Source organism: Myotis nattereri (assembly GCF_964212035.1).
Source record: "Myotis nattereri genome assembly, chromosome: 9".
Classification (NCBI taxonomy): Eukaryota; Metazoa; Chordata; class Mammalia; order Chiroptera; family Vespertilionidae; genus Myotis; species Myotis nattereri.
In genome coordinates this window covers 5943606-5961222 of record NC_138084.1, presented here as the reverse complement: position 1 = coordinate 5961222, position 17617 = coordinate 5943606, and the positions used below count along the sequence as shown (strand labels likewise).

The 17617-nt window shown below is 51.0% G+C and overlaps 1 protein-coding gene across 2 annotated transcripts; it reads right to left on the bottom strand.

Moving 5' to 3' along the window:
- Positions 1-371: 371 nt before the first annotated feature.
- BBS1 (Bardet-Biedl syndrome 1) lies at positions 372-17531 on the bottom strand. Of its 2 annotated transcripts, none has more exons than XM_081098613.1 (17): positions 17467-17531; positions 17135-17211; positions 16989-17023; positions 13531-13803; positions 13370-13416; positions 13200-13238; positions 13020-13092; positions 10865-10996; positions 10042-10148; positions 8361-8502; positions 8066-8224; positions 7049-7118; positions 6453-6611; positions 4521-4654; positions 3474-3608; positions 3008-3094; positions 372-2809 (listed from the first exon to the last, which is right to left on the bottom strand). In XM_081098613.1, the coding sequence occupies exons 1-17, from the start codon at positions 17511-17513 to the stop codon at positions 2723-2725; spliced, it is 1803 nt and encodes a 600-aa protein (XP_080954739.1). In that variant the 5' UTR covers positions 17514-17531; the 3' UTR covers positions 372-2722. The 2 variants fall into 2 exon arrangements, with proteins under 2 accessions (XP_080954739.1, XP_080954740.1); XM_081098614.1 differs by having other exon boundaries at positions 8361-8481.
- Positions 17532-17617: the final 86 nt, after the last annotated feature.

Below are 17617 nucleotides of genomic sequence, written 5' to 3'. Positions count from 1 at the left end.
TTTCTCCCTCTCCAAAATCAATAAAAAGATATTTTTTAAAAAGAGAAAATTTCAGACAAATAGCGCCTTAAAAATGTTAACTCTAGTGGTTTTTTAAAGAAAGTAGCTGTGGATATGCTTCACCAGATGAGGGTACAGATGATGGAGGAGGAAGACACGGGGCCCAGGGATTGGGTGCTGGCCCAGGGCACGGCAAAGGGAACCGGGAGACGTGCTCTGCAGCAGCTCTGGAGCCCTCCAGCCCGCTGCCCCCGGATGGAGGCAAGTGTCCAGTAAAAAGGAACGGTCAGACCAGCAGGGGGAGAATTAGCACAGAAAACTAAGCAAAAGAAAAAAACAGGGTAATTATTAATTCCATGAAAAACAAAAGGTACCGGTACTCAAAAGGTAATTTAATTATAGCCCAATTCTTGGTTCACAGTGAATAATTTTCACATATCTGTTAGGAAAGGGAGCCCACAGACAGCGTCTGAGACTGGCAGATCGAGCCAGACCAGTGTCAGCATGTCACAAAATAAATAGCTAAGGTAGCTGCAAGTGACTAGCAGGGGAGCAGAGCTGGGGTGGGGAGACGCTCTTTTCTTCTTACGGTCTAATTCCATAGTACTAAGTAGGTTCGTGTGTTTAGATAAACATTCTTTTTACAGGCACCAACTCTCCTCCTTAATGTACACAATTTCCCGGAGTCCTGACTAGTGAGGCCCTGGGTCCCGCGCGCTGCTTCTTGCTTCACTTAAATTGTCCACATCACCGCAGTTCATGTGTTTCAGTAACAGCACATGGTAGTCCATCATATAAACTCACGTTGGTTGCTGGGCCTAGGAGCAGTTTCTCCGCTTTCATCATGAATAGCCATGAGAACCCAGAGCAGACCTTTTTGTTCCGAGTTCACACAGTTCATCACTTCACTGGGGTGAGAGGAGCTGTAAGGTCATCTGATTCAACACAGCCCCCTGAGCGGTGGTAGCCCAGCCCGCAGGACACAGCGCCAGTGACAAGGGGCTACACCTTCTGTGGCAGGCGCTTCCTTGTCGGATAAGCTCCCTGAGAAAGCTCTTCAGGTTAAGCTAAGCCTCTGACAGTGACCCTGCTGTGCCCCAACGCCCTCTCCCTGTCTGTCCATTTCCGGGTGAAACCTCCTGTGTGTTCCCCCTGCGCATCAGTTGCTTCGATCCAGAACCCTTCACCGTCCTCTCCCAATTGGTCCATGTCTGCGCGTGTGGACTGTACAGAGAGGGGGATGGGCTCTTTTTTGTCTAGACCCCTTGCTTGTCTTAACCATTTGGCTGTGGCTGTCACCCAGTCCCTCACTGTGTCTTGGGCACAGAGGCTGTTGCCTGGCAGTGGCCGTCAGCTTGGGGCCCTCAGCCTCAGGGCAAAGTCTCTGCAGTTATTCTTGTCAAGTATCCCCTTTTCTGGAGCCGACTCACTTCCTCTAGAGGGGCTGCCGGGCTCATAGGATTTTAGAGCGGAATCCGGTCAAACTGCCTCATTTACACAAGGGGAAACTAAGGTCCCCAGGGATTGGGTTACAACCCTGAGCTGTCGCCACACATCGGGCTGCTCCTGCTCAGAGAGGGGAAGATGTAGGTCCTCCGGGAGTGGGGCCCCTGGCTTGGGAGTGGGGCTCCTGTCTCAGGAGTGGCCCCCCAGAATGCCGAGAGGTGGCCAGGCAGACTGGCCAGGGCTGTGAGGCACCGAGGGCCGGGACTGTGGGTCTCTGGTTCTTGTGGGCTAAACATGTGCCTTTGTTCAGCCTTTTGACTCACTCGAGCCTCTGGTCCATGCCTTTCCAGCGAATTCCCTCACTATGGCCACTGCCAGGCGAACTTTCCACTCACATGGCTGCTCTGGGCTCCAGGGCATTGAAGCGCATCTTGATCGGCAATTCTGGGCTTCTGCCTCCTGTGCCACCTCCCCAGAGCCCCAGAAATGCCCCTCTGTGCCCCCCAGCACCCTCTCTGCTCCGTCTACCTGAGCCTTGCTCTCCTGGGTGTACATTCTGGACCCAAGCATCCTGTCGGGAGCAGTGCCTGTGCGGTCTTCACCCCATGCCCTCTGCATGGAGCATCACGGGCCTGAGACCTTGACTGAGCCCAAGATTTCAGAAAAGCCCCCTGTGGGGAGGCAGCTATACTCAGGGCCCCCGAATAGAAAGAAGGGGCCCTGCCTAGCTCACAAGGGGAGGTCAGAGCATGTGTTTTGCTTCAAGCTGAACTGGCAGCAGCTAAGCCTCTGGAACCCCAGGGAACAACAGGGGGTTCAGTCTCACCCAGTAAAGCCTCTGACTGTCCCAGGCCAGGCCCCAGCCACCTCTGGCTGGGCCAGCTGCAGCAATGGGCGCTGTGCCCAAGGGGAGCGGCAAAGGAGAAGGTGGGCCGTGCCCCTCATCTCACCTGGACTGCGTCAGAGCTGTTCCTCTGGGCTCGGGTGTGGTCTCTGGAGGAAAGTGGGGAGGACAGAGGAGCAGCCGGAGCCCAGTGAGCCGGCGCCTGCACCTTCCTGAGAGGAAAGGCGCTGAACCTCCTGGGTAGTCACTGACCTGCTGCTGTAGGTCACCCGCGGTCGGATGGCGAGCACGGGGAGCTTAGGAGGGGAGAGGGACGCTGTGGCCCAGCACCTGCTGCGCGGGGAGCAGGCTGGCCGCTGCCTCTGCCCAGTCAGTGAAAGGGGCTGGATCTTCCTGGTCCCATTCCGCAGGGCTTTAATTCCAGTCCAGGGGTCAGGCAGCTGCCAGCCCCTCGCTCACAGGCATGTTGATGTGGGCACTCAGCAGGGGTGCGCTCTGGCCTTCTCGAAGCACTAGCACCTGTGGAGGAGGTGCTCATGGCAGAAGGGTCCTGCCCCCTGGAGCCCTTCCTCCCTGCTCGGCCAAGCCTGGCCTGGTCTGCACTGGCCCTAATGACAGGCCACGGTGCAGATACCCAGCCCCAGCCGGCAGCCACCTGGGGACCTTGTCCACACGCACTCCCGCCGTCCTCCCCACGCAGTACCAACGGCCACCTACCTTGATAATGTCTGAGATGCCCTTGTCACTGAGACTCTCCACAAAGGTCTCCAGGGGGTAGCTGAGCCCAGGCACCAACAAGGGAACCTAAGTTTGGGGACAAAGACATTAGGAAATCAGCCCTCATGCCAGGGGAAAACCAGGACCTTCACTCCGGAAGATTCTCCTTGAGGCAGACAGGCTCCCAGAGCTGCTGCAGGACCGACAGGCTTCTGGGAGAGGCACAGGAGGGCCTGGCATGGCTGTTCTCCAGCACCGGCTGCGTGGCTCTGAGACTCTCGCAGGCTGGGAGTGGGGCAGCTGAGGCAGGTCTTGGGTGCTCTCCCCGGAGGCCCTGTTGTGCCCTAGCCTAACCTGTGGCTGCAGCCCCTGCCAGCCCTCGCCTCTGACCGGGTGGAGGCTCTGTGGGCATTTAATCAGCCCCCCCGCTCCCACCTTTCCATGTCTCAGGAGGCTGTCAAATTACCTTGAAGAAGGCCCTGGGCAGGGCATAGAGTGCCTCGTTGTACAGGAAGCAGATCAGCAGCCCCAGGATGGGCCGGGCTGTCGAGGTGTTCTGCAGGTGCAGTGTGAGCTTAAAGGTGGGGCCCAGGCCTTGAACCTGTGGAGAGGGTGGAGTGGGTAGACCTAGCGGCCTTGGGCGTGGGACACGGTGTGCCCCGGCCCTGCTTCCTCATCACTGTCCTCAAGTCATCCTCCTCCAGCTGTTCTAGCTCTCTGTCCACCTGCCTCCCAAAATGCCCAGAAGGTTAGCTCCAGTGGGTACAGGAATCAGCCAAGGCCCAGGGCCAGGAAGAGGTTTGAGAGAGGCCACTCGGCAAGTTGGGTCAGAGGCAGAGCTGGCCTCGGGATACAAGTCCCAGCCCCTACCCGAGTCCTCAACCACTGCCCCTGACCCTCTTCCTAGAGCTTGGCCCACCTCCCCTCTCATCCTGCGGCGGCCGAAATAGTTTCATTTTCCTCCCTCTTACCCTCGGTTGCTCTGTAGCTTCTTCCTCTATCTATCCACTTTCTTTAGGGAAAGAGAAGTCAGAAGCCCAGTTGGGACAGATGGCACCCCCAGGGACCTACTGAGAGCTGGTTGGAGCCCTGATGACCTTAAGGCCACCTGTGTGTGGGTGCCTGTGCAAGCCTCAGGCAGTTACTGAAATGAACCGCTTTCTTCCCGGTACCATGGCGGGAGGAGTCCCTCCAGGCTCCGGGAAAGAAAAATCCCAAGGCGAGGAGTTGTGTGCCCTGCCCCACGTCTGGGGCTTTTCTGAGCACAACTGGGAATGAGGGAGCTGGAGAGTGTCCCTGTGTGGCCAGCGGGGGGCAGAGGCAGCCCAGGAGAGAGAAGGTGAGCACGCTCTCACAAAGGAGGACTTGGTCCCTGGGCCTGTGGGAAGGTGAGAAGGGGCACGGGGCCTAGTTGACTTGGAATTGGCTCTGGGGAGGCAGGGCTCCCACCCACCCCTATCTCTGCTTCTCCAGCCCCGAGGCTGCTGACTTCCCCCGACACCTGGGTGCTCACCACAGCGTGTAGCTTGAGTGGCTCCCGGGCTGTCGCAGACACGGGGCTCAGGCTGGACTCAAGGGCCTGCACGTAGGCACGGGCGGCCCGGAGGCGCAGCAGGTAGAGGTCGGTCTGGAAGGTCCGGTGCATGGCTGAGGAGACAGAGTGCTGACGCTGGAGGTGGGGAGGGGAGGCGGGGGTGGGTGCAGGGGGCGGGGAGAGTGCAAGACGAAGGTACAGGGGGCAGGGTCTGCAGAGGCTGGGGAGGTGGGGAAAAGGAGGGCCAAGGTCCACCAGTCCAGCCTTCTGATGACACTGGGTGCTGGGCTATTTCCTGCTTCCTCTTCCTGGTTCTACCACCTCGCTGCCCGCACAATCTCAGGGTCCTTTGCTGGCTGTTTCCATTCCACCATGAGCACTGGTGTTCCCTGGAGTCTTGTCCGTGGTCCTCTTCTCCTCTGTCTTCCTCCCGTGGACAACCCATGTCCGGCCCTGGCCGTGACCACTCCGAAGAGGAACAACTGTGAGGGACGCGTGCCTGCTGGGCCTTCGGTGCCCACCTCAGGGCCTGGCCCATGTCCACACTTGACAGGCGTCTCCAGCAGCTCAGCACCTGGGGCAGCCTCCTGCTTCTAACTGCCTAATGGCCACCTGCACCTGGATGCACCATCAACCCCTCAAATTCAGTGATGCAGACACCAAGCTCGTTTCCCTTCCTCCGCCACGGCATCCCACCCCTCAAATCACCCAGGTGCACCCCTCACTCTAGTCATTTGTCAAGATCAATGACTCGTCCTCAAAGCCAGCTCCAGAGCCCACCCGCGCGGCACTCCTGTGGTCTCTCCAGATTTAGCACTTGGTCTGCCCTCTGTCCTTGACTTTATGAGGTGCTTTTTTGTCATTCACAAGTTTTACGTCTTTATGTTATCCCATCTTTCGTACTTTAACAGTTTTATTTTTAATTTACCCGGAATCTTGTGTTTGCTATGAGGTAGAGTTCTAAATTTTTTTTCTAGAAGCAAGTTGTTCTAATTACGTTTTGTGGACAGTGTCTTCTTTCCCCACTAATTTGAAACAATACCTTTAACATACACTAACTTTCCACATAAACAAGGGCCTGTTTCTGGACTTCCTAAATGTGCCATTGATCGGTATCAATTCCCCTATTGGTATCACAGCTGTGAATTCCTAGAGCTTCAGTGATCGGCTAAGTCCCCTCATTCCCACTGCCTCCAAATTTCTCAGCGTTACTGTTAGAATCATTTGGTCAGGTCCTCAAAATAAATCCCAGGGGGCTGTGCTGTTACTTCCCTAGGTCTCTAGACTAATTCTGGAAGCTGTTCATTAATCCACAGCCTTATCTTAGGTCTTGCCACCCTGAGACTTGGTAAATCTCGTCATTCATGTGGACTCTGATGTTCATGAGAGCAGTTTTATAATCTCCTTTATTGGATTTTGTACGTCTTCTTCAGTTTGTTTCTAGAGATTTCCTTGCCTTTGTGGATGGAAACTTTCCATCATATTTTCTAACTGGTTATTGTTGGTATACACAAAAGCTATTGATTTCTGAATACTTTACACTTGGTCACCTTTGAGAACTTCCTAATTATTTCTTTAGTATACCAATCGCTTTTCTTTGGGTTCTCTAGGCTACAATAGTCTGTTAGTTATTTTCTTTATCCTCTAATTTACCTTTAAACTGCAAGCCAGATCCCTTGTTAAGGCAGAGCTGGTTGAGTTACTGCATTTTTCTGCTTCACATCTTTCCCAGCTCCCACTAACTTAAACAAAAACATCTTAGCTTTGCGTTCCAGGCCCTTTCGAAGCAGGCTCTGACGGCCTTTCCAGCCTCCCCTCTGGCCTCTCGGCCTCCCTGCCCACACCCACAGCTCCCTGGCTGCTTGAATTCAGAGCAGCAGAGGAAGAGGAAGGGCCTGGCCCGAGTCTCACCGGTGCCGGCCTCCCGCTCTCGCAGCGTCTGGTCCACATAAAGCCGCGTCTTTCGGGGCACGCTGAGTTTTGTGGCCTGGGCTGGTGGGGGGCCCAGCTCACCTCCCCCCTCCACAAACACTGCTGTGCGCTTCAGGATCTTGATGATCAGGCCACCACCTAGGGAAGTGGACAGCCAGAAACAGACGTGACTTCCCCAGTCACACTACATTCCAATCTCTGTTCCCCAAACCATCCGCCTCATCTCTGTACATGTCTGCCTTGCTGCTGAGACTGCGTTTCTGGAAGGGGTGAAGTCTGTTTAAACACCCTCCTACCATTGGTTATTTCATTCATTTCAGTTACTTGTGGAGCACTTTGATGTTCCTGGTGTGGCAGGCGCTGGGGATGCTGGGTGAACCGGAGACACAATCCAGCCCAGGGCCTGGCCCTGAGGTCACCAGGTCAAACCGCTGATGAGCTGTGCCGTGTCTGCCAGCCTTGCTTTCCACACCCACATCCTCCCATGCCTTACGTCCACCTTCTCTCCTTCCCAGGGCTGGCCTGTTCCCTTCACTCCTAACTCGAACCCCCTTGCCAGGTCCGACGCCCCTCACCTCGCGTCGTCATGATGAGGGTGTTATCTTCCCGCCCGAAGCGGCCAAAGCAAAGGCTGGTCACTGCATCCTACGGTGCAGACACTCGAGTTTATTTAGGAAAATACCTTGGAGAGGAGAGCACGACTACGGGAGAGGGGTAAGGTTGGGGGTCCCCAGGTATGCCATAACAGGTGAGATGGGAGGCGAGGCCTGGGGCAGTGCTGCCTCTGAAATAGCTCCTCTGTTCTCATCTCCCTCCAACCTCTCTGCCACGGCTATCGTTCCAGACTAAACATCCCCGGGCGTGTGGGGTCAGCTTCCAAACAGGCTTCCCAGAACAGTCTTTCTCCCCGTCTGTCCTTCACAGCTGCCTCTGCTGCCTCTCAAAACCAACGTGATCATGTTGACTCTCTTCCAGAAAACCTTCCATGGCTCTTGTACTCCCGTCTCCCTTCCACATGTGACTCTAGCCCAACTCTTTACTCTTTACCTTCTCCCAACCCACAACACCTGCCCTCAAATCTTCTATTGTGGCATAGGACACCTTACACATTCACACACACACACAAGTTCCACTTGTGATATACACTGGATTTGATGTTGCTGGTTGTGACCCATTAAAGTGATTTAATGACTCACAACTTAGTGTTGGAAAAACTCTGTTCCCAATTCATCAAACTCCCTGGCTTCCCTAACCAAGAGCACGCGCGCCTCTCATCCCTGAGCTCCATCCCCGTTTGTCTACCGCCGATCCTCAGCCCGCTCTGCTTTTTCAGCACTTTGTGTCTGCCTGCCTTTTATTTGAATCCGTTGTCTTTGGCTGGCTGTCACCTCGGATACTAAGCTCCCTGAAGGCAAGGTCTAGCATTGTTTTATACCCTCAATACAATGAGTTGTGCATATGAAGTGCTCAACAAATGTTTTTGAACAAATGTTTTTGAAATGCATTAAAAGTCAAGGGCAGTGGGTAGAGTGGAATCAGGAGGCAGCTAAGCTGCCCTTGAGGTGGGAGTGAGGCAAGGAGTCAGGGCTCACCGGGGTGCGGATGACATTGAGCAGGGTCTTGTCATGGTAAATGCAGACCTCTCCATTGGCTAGCCCGGCCATGACGGCCTGCAGGCCCCGGGAATGCTGCTCCAGGAGGTTCATGGTCAGGATGGCTGCAGGCATCTGCACCGTCCACAGCCTCTTACCCTGGGAGGGAATAGCCAGGTGTCTGCAGGGGTCTTAGGGGTTAGAATGGACAGAGGGGGTGGCTAGAATTGCTGGGAAGGGGACCTGGGAGACATGCCTGGAGGGGTGGGGGTGGGTGCTTGCCCGGAGGCCATACCTTGTGGGTGAAGCCATGCAGGCTGTCTTGGTTGCTGCCCACCACCAGGACCTTGTGGACCCGGACAAGCCCCACAGGCTGGGCGCTCAGCTCGATGCAGTACTTGGGGCACTTGGAGTCTCTGTGGAGTAGAGAGACTCTCCTAGCCCAGAGAAACCCTCTCTCTCTCCCTGGCTTACCCTCCTCTTTCTAAGCCCCATAGACTATCCTGGAAGGAACCTTGGCCCCAAAGCAGAGGACCATGGTATTCTTCCCACCTGTACCTCTTAATAGCTGTGTGACCTTGAGGAACATGAAGTGTGTCCTCCTTCCTGGCCTCCCTCCCACCTTCACTACAGGGATCTGTGTGATGACCTGGCAGCTGACCGTTTACAGTGAGTGGAGCCAGATGTAGTGCCAGTGGACTTAGGCACTTTAGTAATTTATCAGAGTTGTTGTGCTTCCATGTCCTGACCTCTGAATCTCTTTCTCTCTCTTTTAAAAAATATATTGTTATTAATTTCAGAGAGGAAGGGAGAGGGAGAGATGGAAACATCAATGATGAGAGAGAATCATTGATCGGCTGCCTTCCACACGCCCCCTACTGGGGATTAAGCCCACAACCCCAGGCATGTGCCCTTGACTGGAATCGAACCCGGGACCCTTCAGTCCACAGGCTGACACTCTATCCACTGAGCAAAACCGGCTAGGGCTGAATCTGTTTCTCTTACCCAGAAAGTAGGGGTAGTTCCTGCCTACCAATCACAGGCTATGGCCCATTTTCTTCATCACCAAGTCTGGGCCAACGTCATGTCCCAGCTGAGACCCTCCCACCGGTCCCTGGGCCTCCTGCCAATCTACCCTCCACCAGCAGAGTAATCTTTTAAATGTGTAAATGGATCATGTCATTCTTCTGAGTAAAATCCCACAGCAGCTTTCCACTAGACTTCAGATAAAACCCAAAATCTTGACCACATCCTAATGGGTCCTGCATGAGCCAACCTGGTCTTCACGTCGTTTCTGCCCACCCTCCTCCGTGCCCACCTCGCTTGAGCAGCACATGCCAGTGTCTCCCCACCTGAGGTTCTTAGTTCTCTCTGCCAACACTCCTCCTGCACTTTGTGACAAACTGGCCCCTTCCTCACCTTCACGTCATTTCCACGGACAGGCATTTGCTGACCACCTTGACCCCATTATTTCTTCCCACTGAGCCTGCATTTTCCCTCCACTGCATGTATCCAATTTGCAATATTATCTTGGTTTGTTGACTTTAATGTCTATCTTCCCATAAGGGTAGGAACTGCGTTCATTTTGTTCATCAATACCTTATACAATGCTTAAGTAGGTGCTCAAAACATCTCGCAATTAAAAAAATGAATGTTGTAAGGAATACCAAACTACCCGCTGCAAAGTGCCTCACACCTATAAAACAATATAACACATATGAGAGACTATTTTTATTTCTTCCAATTTCTGATTGCATTGCTTATGTGCTTCAGCCACCCAGCTGGTCTCTCACTTCGCCAACCCCCATCACACAAGCCTCCAGATACCCCCTGTGCTCCTGGTTCCGCCTCCTACGTGCACGTCTCAGCTCTTTCCATTCCCCAATTCCAGCCCAAGCCCCCTGCTTGTCTTGCAAACCCCAGAAACTGCCAGGTATCTGAGATGTTCTCTCTGGCCCGAGACCACGTGTGGCTACCTTCTCAGGATGTAGATGTTCCCATTGCGGCAGGCAGCGGCAAGCCGGAACTCCACATCGAACTGGCCAGAAACCTCCAGGAAGACGGGGACGCTGGGTAGGTTCATCTGCGAAGAAGAGGCTCAAACATCCCTTTTCTCTGGAGCCCCAGTCCTTCCCTACCTTGAAGGGACCGACTCCTCTTTATCTGAAATCCCAACTTCCTCACGCATACCCAGCTGGTCAGTTTAAACTCGTACAATTTTTCTGGAGGGAAACTGAGCAACGTGTAGCACAAGCCTTTGACTAAACTACGCCACTTCTAGGAATGCAGCCTAAGGAAATATTCAGACAAGCATGCAAAGACATTTGGGCAAGAATGCCTACTGCAGTGGTGTTAACAGTGAAAACTATTATTGGAAAACAACTTAAGCCCACAATAGGTGACGGGGTAAATACATGTGGTGAATCTATGAAATGGATACTGTGAGGCCTTTGAAAAGGAGGATGTGGTTTTATATAGATGTGGAAAGACTGATGAGCTACTGCTATGTGAAAAGAGCAAGTTATACGATCCTGTACCACAAGGCCATTTTTGTAAAAAAATATATATATAGTTATATATCTATGTCTAAATATGAAAATGTCAGGAAAGACATATGATGAAACTTTAATGGTAAATGTCTGTGAGTGGTGGGATTTCTTTATATATTTTTTCTTTATGCTTATCTATATTTTATAATTTTTCATGTATTACCAAGAACTGGGAGCAGGAGATGTGGGGGGACAGAGGGAGGGAATGCAGCCTGGGCCTCAGGTGTGCTGTTTCAGGCCCCACACTGACCGTGGCCAAAGTGGTGAAGGCCTCCGGGTCCAGCACCAGGAGCTCCTTGTTCTCAGTGCCCAGCACCAAGCAGGACACAGCGTCTTCGTCAGCCAGGTTCTTCTTTAAGGTGGTCATGGTGGTGATGACTGTCTGCAGAAGGACTCCATGGGTCAGTCCGGATCCCCACACACCATTCTCCCCATTCACCCCCAAGACACCACAGGAGGGAAGAAAGAGGGTAAAACAGGAGGAAGAGTATCAGAGAGGCAAAAGAAGATTTATGTACAAAGGTGTTTAGTGCAACAAACCTCACTTTCTAACAAAAGAAGATTGTCTAAGTCAGTGATGGCAAACCTATGACACGTGTGTCAGAGGTGACACGCGAACTCATTTTTTTGGTTGATTTTTCTTTGTTAAATGGCATATAAATATCAAAAATATAAGTCTTTGTTTTACTATGGTTGCAAATATCAAAAAATTACTATATGTGACATGGCACCAGAGTTAAGTTAGAGTTTTTCAAAATGCTGACACACCGAGCTCAAAAGGTTCGCCATCACTGGTCTAAGTAAATTATGCACTATCCATATGATCCTAAACCATGCAGTCATTTAAAAAATCACATTTTAAAAGAAGATTCAAAGATAGGGAGAATACTTCTAATGTATTAAGAGAAAAAATAGGTAAAAAGTTACATTAGTATAATCTCAGTTTTTAAAAATGAATAGAAAAACATGCTGAAAGGCTAAAGCCTTAAATACTAAGACTGGTTATCTCTGGACAACAAGCTCACAGGTGCTATTTAATTTCTCAGTGTGCGTGTCTGTAATTTCTACAGTGGGCACATGTTCCTTTGTCATTGTGATCGGAGAGAGAACAAAAGAGAAGGGGATGACCCCTTTTTAGGAATTTCTCCTATGGAAATATTTTAGCAGGACCAAATGTTTCTTTGAATAAAGCTGCTCACTGTGTGATTATCTTTTTCCCCCCAATATATTTTTATTGATTTCAGAGAGGAAGGATAGATAGAAACATTAATGATGAGAAGGAATCATTGATCGACTGTCTCCTGCACGCCCCCTACTGAGGATCGAGCCCACAACTGGGGCATGTGCCCTTGACCGAAATCGAACCCGGGACCCTTCAGTCCTCAGGCCGACGCTCTATCCACTGAACCAAACCAGCTAGGGCTGTGTGATTATCTTTAAGATTACAAGCTGAGTGGAAGGAGAAAGGTTATAGAAATATGGAACTTAGTGGCTCCCAATCATGTACCCATGACACAATTAGAAAGCTTGCCCTCTGCCCCAAAACTGAATCTTTTGAGCAACGATTCACTTCCTGGTTTTAGAAGTACTCAAAGATATTGACAGCTGTGGATCTGAGCTGCTGACCAGCAGGAGAGAACGTGCTTCTCACAGAACTGGTCTAAGACTAGCCAACGGCTGAGGACTGTGTTGATCAACATGTTTGGCTCAAGTGACCTCATGGCTCCCATGAGGCCTTTTTAAAATGCAGAGAACAGCTCTGGGAGTCTGTCCCTGGACTCAGGGTCAGCCCCCAGGCCAGGAGCCAATAGAGTTCATCAGTGAATAGGTTCATCAATAAAGCAATTAAAAGTATAACTAAGAAAAAAACTATGAAGTGAATAAAAGGGACACATTTCTTGTTCAATGAGTTGCATGTGGCTAGTTATATAAACACTGAATGACATAATGAAAAATCAATTAAATAATCCAGGGCCACTAAAACCATAGTTCTTAAATTATTTAATGTTCAAAATATGTCATGTTACTCAAGGGAAGCAGGACAGAAAAGTGTATTTATGAAGGAAATGTACCAAAACAAGAAGAGCAAGTACCTCAGGTAGTGAGACTGTAGTCATTTCTATTTCTCCTTTATACTTTTCTTTTCCAAATTTTCTCTTATGCGAACATATTACCTTTACCCTCACGACAATGAAAGCTCTACAAAGTTATATAACTACAGGCCAAGCCAAAGCTGCCACTTGGCTGGAAAAGCAGAGGGACTGCCACTTTGTGGCCATATCTATGTGGCGGGATTGGAAGGGAAACTGCAAAATGAAACTAGTCAGGTCTGGCTGTAGAATTTACCACTGATGTTAAAAAATTACCCACATTTTTAATGGAGAAATGAAGACAAGGGGCATTACCTGACGTTTGATGGCCTTGGACTTGTGCTGGTTCACGAACGCCTCCATTTCACTCAGCTCCAGCTGCAGAAACCTGGAGAGAACATGCAGCTGCGTGCCCCGGGCCTGGCTACCCACAGGCCACTCAGCACTCACTGCCCCCCGGAGCTGCCGGAGCCCAGGCCCTCAGAGGGCCCTTACCTGAGCGACTGCACAGACAATGGCACCTCTGCCTTCTCCCTGCAAATAGGGGCAATCATGGCAGGTTTAGTTGAGGAACAGAGCCCCGGGGTTAGACCAAGAGCTCTGGGATGAAAGAGTCGGAGAGGAGGGCGGGGTGGGAGGTGGAGGAAGGGGAGGTGGGCTCTCACCGGATGTCTTCCAGCATCTCCTTCAGGGTCATGGGGTCGATCCGGTCCTATAACAGCATAGGAAGGAGGGAAAGCCTGTGAACTCCAGAGCCAGGCAGAGAAGGAGGATGCCCCAGTGGCTGCCATCTTTGCCTTCTTGTTCCCATCCCCACATCACTTACCTCTTTGGCTTGGTTCCAAAGATCTTCTTCTAGGGGGTTTGCAGGCAACTGGGGCAGGCTGAACTTGAAGTAGGGCCTAAGGTTCTTATACACATACACGCAAGGGCCTGAAGCAAGTGCCAGAGCTGGTGTTCGGGGTTCATGGTGGTCCTTGAGGAAGGTGGCAGCAGCGGCCGGTAGCTCAGGCAGTGGGCTTTCAGTCAGTACTCTGGGTCCTTTGAGCACCTTCAGGCGGGGCTGCTGCCCGCCCGGGCCAAGGTCCCCCACCACCAGCTGTAAAGAGAGGCAGCTTACTCCAGGCTCAGGGCCTAAGACCTTGCCCCGGACCCTCTTCTTGGGCTGTCCTTTTGCTGGTACTCATTCATTCACTCCCACCCCATAGCAAATGCTCTGCAATAAGGCTTGCAAGCTCTGTGACCTTGGGAAAGTTGCATAAACTTCCTGTGCCTGTTTTCCCACCAGCAAAATGGGTCTATCAACTTCATGACACTTGTAGTGAAAATCAAATGAGATAATGAGTTACAGAACATGGCGAGTCCTAGTGAGGAGTAGGTGGCAGCTGATGTTTGCAGTATTCATTCAGTAAACATTTCAGGGCCTGCTCCCTGCCAGGCACTATTCTAGACACTGGGACGGTGGCCCAGGTCAGTGAGGCACTGGAAACTCTGGGCTTCTGACACCTGACTTCCAAATGGGAACACAGCTAAGGAAGCAGAAGCAAGCATGCAGAGCAGAATGTGCTCTGTGGATGCAGAGAACAAAAACAAGCTCTTCAGTCTGTTTTTTTGTTTTGTTATTCTTTAATTCTCATCCGAGGATGTGTTTAGAGAGGAAGGGAGAGAAAAAGAGAATGAGAGAGAGAAACATTGATGTGAAAGAGAAACACCAATTGGCCATCCCCCACACACATGCCCCAACCTGGAATTGAACCTGCAACCTGGGAATGTGCCCTGGTTGGGAATTAAAACCCACAACCTTTTGGTGTACAGGATGATGCTCCAGCCGAGACAGGGCCAGTCTTCATTTTTCACCCTCCAACCCATACTCCATGCCACTGCTGCTGCCATGCAAGCCCATTCTCCTGACGAGGCCTTCAAGGCTCTCTGATCTAGTTCCCAACTTGTTTACCATCACCTTCGCACCCATGCTACGCTCCAGCCAGAATGGGGGCTGCCACAGAACGTCTGGATTCCGAGCACGTACAGTGCACCAGGAGCCACGCCAGGAATTCCGTTTAATCTTCTCAACACCATATGAGGTAGGTGTTATTGTTAGCCCCATGTCACAAATGAGAAGGCTGTGGCTTAGCGCTATTACGTAAATGTTCACACAGCTCGTATGTGGTAGATCTGGAACTGGAACCTAGTCTGTCTGAATCCGAAGCCAGTGGCCTTAACTACTATTTTACATTGGCCTCAACTTCTAACTCCAAAATTCCTCTTTCCACGTATGCTGTGAACTTCCAAGCCTCTGTGCCTCTGCTTGTGATGCTGGGTTGCTCTCCCCTCCTCTCTTCTGTGCGTTCTTCATATACTTCCTTCATCCTTCAAAAGGCAGTTCACATGTTACTGCCTCCTGGTGCCTCCAGAGAGCTTTCATTATCCTCTCACTGGTGCTCCCACAATACTTTCCATATGTTCTATTTTAGCACCCATCATTTCCCCACAAATAGTTATCAAGTACCTGATTTGTGCCAGGCGCTGGGTTAGATGTTGGGAATCAACAGTAAGCAAACTAGTCATTAAAAAAGGCACCCCGCCAAAGCATTGAACATTTTACATTTGTTAGCGGGTCAGATTTCTCCATACTTCACTGCTGTAAACTCAGTGCCAAGCACACACTGGTGTTCAGTCTCTATCTCCTCCAGACTGTACACTGATTCATTTCTGAGTTTACTGTCTGCACAATGGCTGGCACACAGTAGGGGTTCACTGTATGCTTGTTGAATTGCTAAGTGCATTACATATAGGAATTTGGGGTCAAAAGGCAACAAATCCTACCGCACTTTCCATGTATCCTTGAGCCGCCCACCTAATGCGCCCAGGACAAAGGTTGAGCTATATAGTGGAACAAATAAATAACAGAATCCGACAGGCCCAGGTCTGCCGCTTTCTACAAACTCAGTAAACTTAGCCTCTCTGAATCCATTTCCCCATGAACAAGATGGGGATCAATAATATCTAAGTATGTGAAAATGCCTCAAAGCGGGTCTAGTCCAGAAATGGATACTTAATATATGTTAACTTCCTTTCTTTAGCCCAATATATCTTCCAACCTTTAAAAGAAAACACGCCTGTGCCTGGCCCCGACCAGTGTGGCTCAGCTGGTTGGAGCATGTCCCGTACACTGAGGTCACGGGTTCCATCCGATCGGGGCGTGTACGGGAGGCAACCAGTCACTGTTTCTCTTTCTCTCTCCCTTCCCTTCTCTCTCTCTCTAAAAAAAAAAAAAAAGTTCTGGGGTGAGAACTAAATAAATAAATAAAAATAAAAACCTGTGCCTTTAAAATTATTTATTTCTATGTTTACATTTTATTTACCTTTATGTTTATGTATTTATTTTTAAATATATATACATTTTTAAAATTTATTTCAGAGAAGAAGGGAGAGGGAGATAGAAACATCAATATTGAGAGAATCATTGATTGGCTGCCTACTGCATGCCCCCTACTGGGGATCGAGCCCAGGACCCAGGCCTCAACTTGGTTCATGGGTCAAACGGGCTATTTTTATGTTTAAAATTAAATTTCAACCTTTTTATTATGGAAAAATTTCAGTCACAGACAAAAGTAGACAGACTCATATAATGAACCCATCACCCAGCTTCAACCATTATCAGCTCATGGCTAATCTTAAAATCGATGTCTTTCTGATAAACATAAAAGTCCCTTCAAGTCCCTTCTACTTCCCCTCCAGATTCTAAGCCCTCACATCCAGCCAAGGGAGGTGCCTGCCCTTCCAGCAAAGAATTAACAAAACTAAGGGGCTTTGTCTTAGCAAAATGCCCAGCAGCACTTGTTCTGCTTTACTTTCTGCATTCTGTATTATGAAATCTATGGGACCTCTTCACCTTCTGCATAAAGATAAAATTTAACACTAGCCTGGCCGGCATGGCTCAAAGGATAGGGCATCAGCCTGCGGACTGAAGGGTCCCAGGTTCGATTCTGGTCAAGGGCACATGCCTGGGTTGCAGGTTCAATCCCCAGTGTGGGAGGCAGCCAATCAATGATTCTCATCATTGATGTTTCTCTCTCCCTCTCCCCCCCTCCTTCCTCTCTGAAATCAATAATAAAAAAAATTAACACTAAATGTGCCATTTCAGAGTACTCATGAATTCCACCCAGATTATGCTGAGCTTCTTTGGGGCCATCGGGACATGTCAATTCTGGCATCTCCCCCCCCCCACCCCCCCACCCCCGCTACCCCCCCAGTTCTCTTTCTGCGGCGGTGATACCGTACCTTGTACTCCCCGTCCCCATGCAGATCTGCCAGCGCTGGAAAACACAAAAGAGCCATAAGCCAGGGCATCAGCCCAGCGGCTTCACTACAGAACCGTCATCTGACAACTCATCTCCCCAGAACCGGGACAGCAGCCCCAGACTCACCCAGGCAGGCGGAAAAGGTGTGGATGTTGGCCAGGGGGTCGTAGTGCGCATCCAGCCATTTCGAACTGGCTTCATTGCTGGGAGAGGAGGGAAAGAGTTGGAGAGCGAGTACCCAGGGATGGAGCCCGTCTCTGAGAGTGAGGTGTGTGGGGAGCCCCGAACTGGGGATCCAAGTCCAGGCTCCATCACTGACCGCGGGACACACACACACACACACGCGACACACTGCTTGGGCCTGTTTCCCTAGCTGTTCAAGAACGTCAGGAGTCAGATCCCGGGGGCACCCTCTTCACATCTGTATGAAAAGAGGCCGCAAGGACTTTGGCCTTCACCTCTCAGCTTTGCCGCCGTCGAAATCCAACGGAGACGCAGCCGCCATCTTCGCAGGCGTCGCCCTGGCAACGGGCTCTGGCCAGCCGCCGTGCAGCATCCAAGCGCTCCGGGTTCCGGAAAGCTCGCGTACAAACGTTCCGGCAGCGCAAC